The 5,022-nt window shown below is 50.6% G+C and overlaps 1 protein-coding gene across 1 annotated transcript in view; it reads left to right on the top strand.

The window, feature by feature from the left end:
* The window catches only part of LOC103072318 (olfactory guanylyl cyclase GC-D-like), a 47,074-nt gene that overhangs the window by 21,789 nt on the left and 20,263 nt on the right, over nucleotides 1-5,022 (top strand). The window contains 3 exon segments of the mRNA XM_082931231.1: nucleotides 1,217-1,389; nucleotides 2,384-2,490; nucleotides 3,342-3,436. Of these exon segments, the coding sequence (XP_082787357.1) occupies nucleotides 1,217-1,389; nucleotides 2,384-2,490; nucleotides 3,342-3,436 (375 nt within the window).

Here is a 5,022-nt window from a genome sequence, read left to right as displayed (position 1 = left end):
GAAAGAGCTGGGGGACATAGGTAGTAGGGCACAGTCCACAGATAATGGTGTGCGAAAGAAATTTACTGAATTATAGCACCCCCTGTGGGCACGAGAAGCGTCGTCATTATTATTACTGTCTACCAGGTGCTGAGGGAGAGTGGCTATACCTGGCCAGAGGGAAAGCTCTGATCCACAGCTCTGAGGGATGCCGGCATGTGCCTGCTGTAGGAGTGGCAGTGCAGGAGCTGGTCTCTTTAACTTGCAGATGGGAAGACTTGGGGTGTAGAGTCGCTGTCTTCAACCTTGGCTGGCCTGGCCTGTGGCAGGGAAGAAGGCCACGGTATACATCTGTGTCCCCAGCACCTGGAACAGGGCCTTCAGAATAGAGAATGAGCTTCAGAATAGGGAAGAGCTGTGGCTTGAGTTCAGGGGGTAGAGCTGGAACCAGCAGGTGAAAGGCAGGTTACCATTCAACTCAACTTTTGTAAATCAGAGTTGCCCCGAGGAGGAAGAATCCACCTCAGGAAGGAGACGTGAGCAGGACCGACAGCCACGGGGAGGCAAGTGGGTGGCCTTTAAAGTCCCTCCTAATTCTGAGACTCTGGGATTCTATCGTCTCCAAAAGCATTAGCCCAGGAGAAGATGATGATGATGATTGTGATGGTGATGGTGATGGATGATGATGGTAACGAGAGAAGTCTCTGTTTATTGAGCATCTGTGACAAAACTGGCACTTAAATCTTTATCTTTAATATGCATTTCCTATAAGAGGAACTGAGGCTTGCACAGGCAAAGTGGCCTGACCAAGGTAAATGGCAGAGCCGGGGTTTGTATCCACATCTCTTGGATTTCAAACGCTACATTCTTTTTAGTACACCTTGGAAGGCCAAGGGTTTGGGAAATAGGCTATATATCCAACATACATGCACTCCTCTCCAGATGAAGCCCTGATCTGCCGCTGCGGCATTGTGAAGATGGGGCACCCAGGGCTGCTGCCAAGGAGCTCATGGTCTGGGGTCAGAGGTAAGACCTGCAATTCAGACAAAGGTGATCTGAAATGTGCAGGTCTAATCATTGCCAGAGCGGCTGGGATGGGAGGCCTGGGAAAGATGGCACTGTTCGCCAGAGACTTGAGGGCTGGGTCAGGGGCTCCAGAGAGGTGGCCTTGTGTGGGATGTGGGTCAGTCCAAGGAGGGGGGTTCTTGTCCTGGAGCATGAAGGCTGTGACTTCTAGGTGGAGACCATTGGGGATGCCTAAATGGTGGCAACAGGGCTGCCCCGGCGCAACAGGAGCCAGCATGCAGCTGAGATCACCAACCTGGCCTTGGACATCTTCAGCTCTGTGAGCGACTTCCGGATGAGGCATGTGCCCACTGTGCCCATTCGCATCAGGGCTGGACTGCACTCAGATATGGACTTGGGGCTGCGGGAGTCTCCCAACCCTGCCTGGGACGCTGGCTGGGGCAACCCCAATGGCATCCTTCTGGAATCCTGAGATTCTAAAAATCCATAATAGAAAAATTTTACAATTCTTTTTTTCTTATATTATTTTAAGGTTCTAAGATGTCATAAATCAAAGAATCTGTGATGCTCAGATTCACACACATATATATTTTTATCTCAGCATCTGTCAAGGTCATCTAAATCCATGCTGAGGAGCTGATAGTCTGATGGAAGAGGCAAAACAGAGACCTTCTGTGGTCATGCAGACAACTCAGTATTTGCTGGGAGGGGACTAGGAGAGACCTCAGGGTCTCTACTATAGAATATCCTTCTCGTGCCCTCACCCCTTCCTCCCTCCATAACTTCACCAGTGGGATAAAGTCCAAACTCCCCACCCCCCTCATAGCCTCCAAGGCCCTTGCTATTCTCTCCAGCCACATCTCCCACCACTTTCCACTTTGTATTCTGTTTATACCCAGCCACTTGCAGTTTCCCACAGGCATGTGGGCTCTGTGCCTCTGTGCCTTTGCACCTGCTGTTCCCTGCCGACTCATTCTCTCATCCTTCAAGACACAGTTTAGGTACTGCCTCCTCCAGGAAGTCCTCTGGGCTGGGTCAGAGTCTTCTTTCTGGGCTGGCACAGCCCTGGTGCTTCCCTCTTCTCAACACTGATTAGTGTTTATACATATCTCCCCACCAGGCTGGGAGCACCCTAAGAGCAGAGCTTGGCTCCAATTTATCTGTGCCCCCCTACACCCAGCCCAGAGCCTGGCATAGATGTCATCTCCTCTCTGGGTGTTCTTGGAGATTCCGTACAGCTTCATCCTCACCCCCCAGCTGGAGCCCAAGATGTGGGGTGGGGACAGCAGTTTGGGGAGAACTGGGGGGACAAGAGTGTTGTAGAGACTTCTCTTGGGTTCAGGACCTGCTGGAGCTCACTGGGCACATCTGAGTTTCAGGGCCCTGAATGGCGGGGGGTTGTGGGTCTCACCATGCCTCAGTACTGCCTCTCTGGGGACACAGTTAACACCGCATCCCGGATGGAGTCTACAGGGATATATGAGTGTCTCATATTTCTATCCTAGGGAAGCCCAGAGAAGGACTCTCTCAATGACCCCTGCAGCCTGGCTGTTTGAAACAGTGCTTAGTAACCAAATCACCGCCTGGTGGCAGCGTACCCTAGTTATCAGTAAAACAACTAGAAGGAGATGATGTATGTCACTCGTTCTTTTAACTTTGCACAGGGTTTTTGTGATGATCCCATGAGAGAATTAGCAGGGGAAACAATGACTCCAGAGGCAGGAAACCTGGGTCCTCACCCTGACTGGGTCCGGTGTGCTTAGTGTCCTTAAGCAAAATGCTCTTCCTCTAGGTCTTGGTTTTCCCATCTTTCCAATGAGGAGACCCCTCCCAATTAAAAAAATATATGCCGTTTTAGACCCTTGCTGGCAGCAGGAGCCTCTCTGATGGCCTGGCTAGAGCAGCTGAAAAAACTGAGCCTTTGCTCCTGGCTGCACAGGTTGTGGGCTCCCTAATGTCGCTCAGTACGTATCCTGCTTAATCAGATGTATGGCCCTAGAGGGGAGCCCTGCCCTTAAAAGAAAAATAACTGCTTATCTGCACTGGGTCAGCCTTCAAAGACTTCCCTACAAGTAGAGATTATGTTCCTAGGGTTCTGACTTCATCCTGAGTTCTCCTTAACAATCAATCCATGTAGTTTCCTTTCCCTTGAGACCTCCACTTCAGTGCCCAGCAATCTACTAGGGGGACAAGAGGGCCAGGCAAAAGGTATTGCATGAATCAGAATTGTGTGCATGACTGGCTGGAACTGAGGCTGTTACAGGCTCTTAATGATTTTACCAAACACTGGGTATGCTGTCACCAGGTGGTAACTTGACTACTACCTTTCTTCTCAGCATACAGAATTCATGTCTGCATAAGCACCGCCCAGACACTGCTCAGCCTGGATGAAGGCTACAAAATTGATATCAGAGGCCAGACTGAGGTAAAGGTGAGAGAGACTTTCTTTCCTGGGATTGATGGGAAATGTCTCCAGAGGTCCAGTTTCTGCAGGCAGCAGGAGAGATTCTCATCTGACTGACATAGCTAAAGGAAATGCCGGCCTGGGAGCTGATCACCTTTAATGTCCTCCTCGCTCCCCAAATTCTAAGGAAACATTTCTTCCGGGGAGCCCCTCCCTCATTTGGCTCCTCATAAGGAGAAGGGCCGGGGCAGAGAAGTTACTTCCCTTGATGACCTGCCTGGGCAGCACGCTGGTGCACCACAGATAGTAACATATTTATTACCACAGAAATAATGAAAGGAGGATCCACGCCCCCATTTTACATTTGAGGAAATTAAATTAGAGAGGCAAAGAGACTTACCCAAAGTCACACAGCTGAATCCTAGGTCTGGTGGCTCCAAAGCCTGTGCCTTCTCCATAGCACTGTTGGGCCCCTACTCATCCTTCAGAACCCTAGCACAGACCTTAGCTCTCACTGAAGCCTGCCCTGACCCAGGAATATCTGTCTTCTTCCTTCCCCCCTGAAATAACTGTCATGCCTTCTCTGTGCACCCACCAGTCCCACAGCTGGCCCTCTGATGTTGTCAGTGTGATGTTGGGTTGTACCTGCCCATCAGCCCTCAAAGGCAGAAATTGGTCTGTCACGTCTGCATTCTTTTTTTTAATGTTAACGTTCAGTAAGGTAATGGTACCATCCTATGAATGACTTTTCTTCCTACCCCACCCCCTTTCATTTCCCCAGTTCCTCAGCTAGAGCCAGGCCTACAGGAGTGACTGGAGCAGCTGGGGCATTTAAAGGCCCAGGGTTGCGACTGGGCCCCAGAAATTGGGGGACACCCGTGGGGGGGCTCCACGGGACTCACTTCATTAAACGGTGAAATGTCAGAGCAGCAGCTCAGTGAGGAGCAGTAACTTGTCCAAAGTTGCACAGCCTGTGAGGGCCAGCGTAAGCGGAATCCTTTGCTTTGGAGGCTGAAGTTATGGGCGAGTGGAGTAAGGGCAGGCGTGTCTTGTTTGGGGGAGTAGGCACTAGATGTCCTAAGGAACAGAGGATTCTGATGACCGAAGGGGATGCAGAGTGGGAGTCGGGAGGGCAGTATGCCAGCCTCAAGTTCTTTGGGCCGACCTGAGGGATCCAAGGGGCAATACCCATCCCTGGTCCAGGTGGCGTGTGAAACTTCTAGGGCAGCCCATCCTGACCCCCCAGGTAGCTGCACCCCCATCCCAGGGGAGACCACTGTATCCTTCAACAGTTTGGGAAAATCACAAATCACAGAATCCTGGGATCTTAGCATTCCATGACTGCTGGTTATAGAACTCATGATTCATTATTTATTTATTTCTCTAACGGATAAATATTAATTCATTTAATCCTCACAACTCTATGAGGTATTCAGGAAACTGAGGCACAGAGAGGTGAAGTGAGTTGACCAAAGTCACACAGCTAGAAGTGACAGAGCCAGGATTTGGACCCAGACAATCTGCCTCCAGGCTCTAGGCTGCTTTCCTCCCAGCTGTGGGAATCCTGTCTCTGCCCTGGCTCTCTGCTTGAGAAGTTATGTTCAACTCTTTCC

This window comes from Lipotes vexillifer, unplaced genomic scaffold (assembly GCF_000442215.2).
Source record: "Lipotes vexillifer unplaced genomic scaffold, Lipotes_vexillifer_v1.1 scaffold223, whole genome shotgun sequence".
Classification (NCBI taxonomy): domain Eukaryota; kingdom Metazoa; phylum Chordata; class Mammalia; order Artiodactyla; family Lipotidae; genus Lipotes; species Lipotes vexillifer.
Note: the sequence above shows the minus strand (reverse complement) of the source record. Positions and strands in the feature narration are given on the sequence as shown.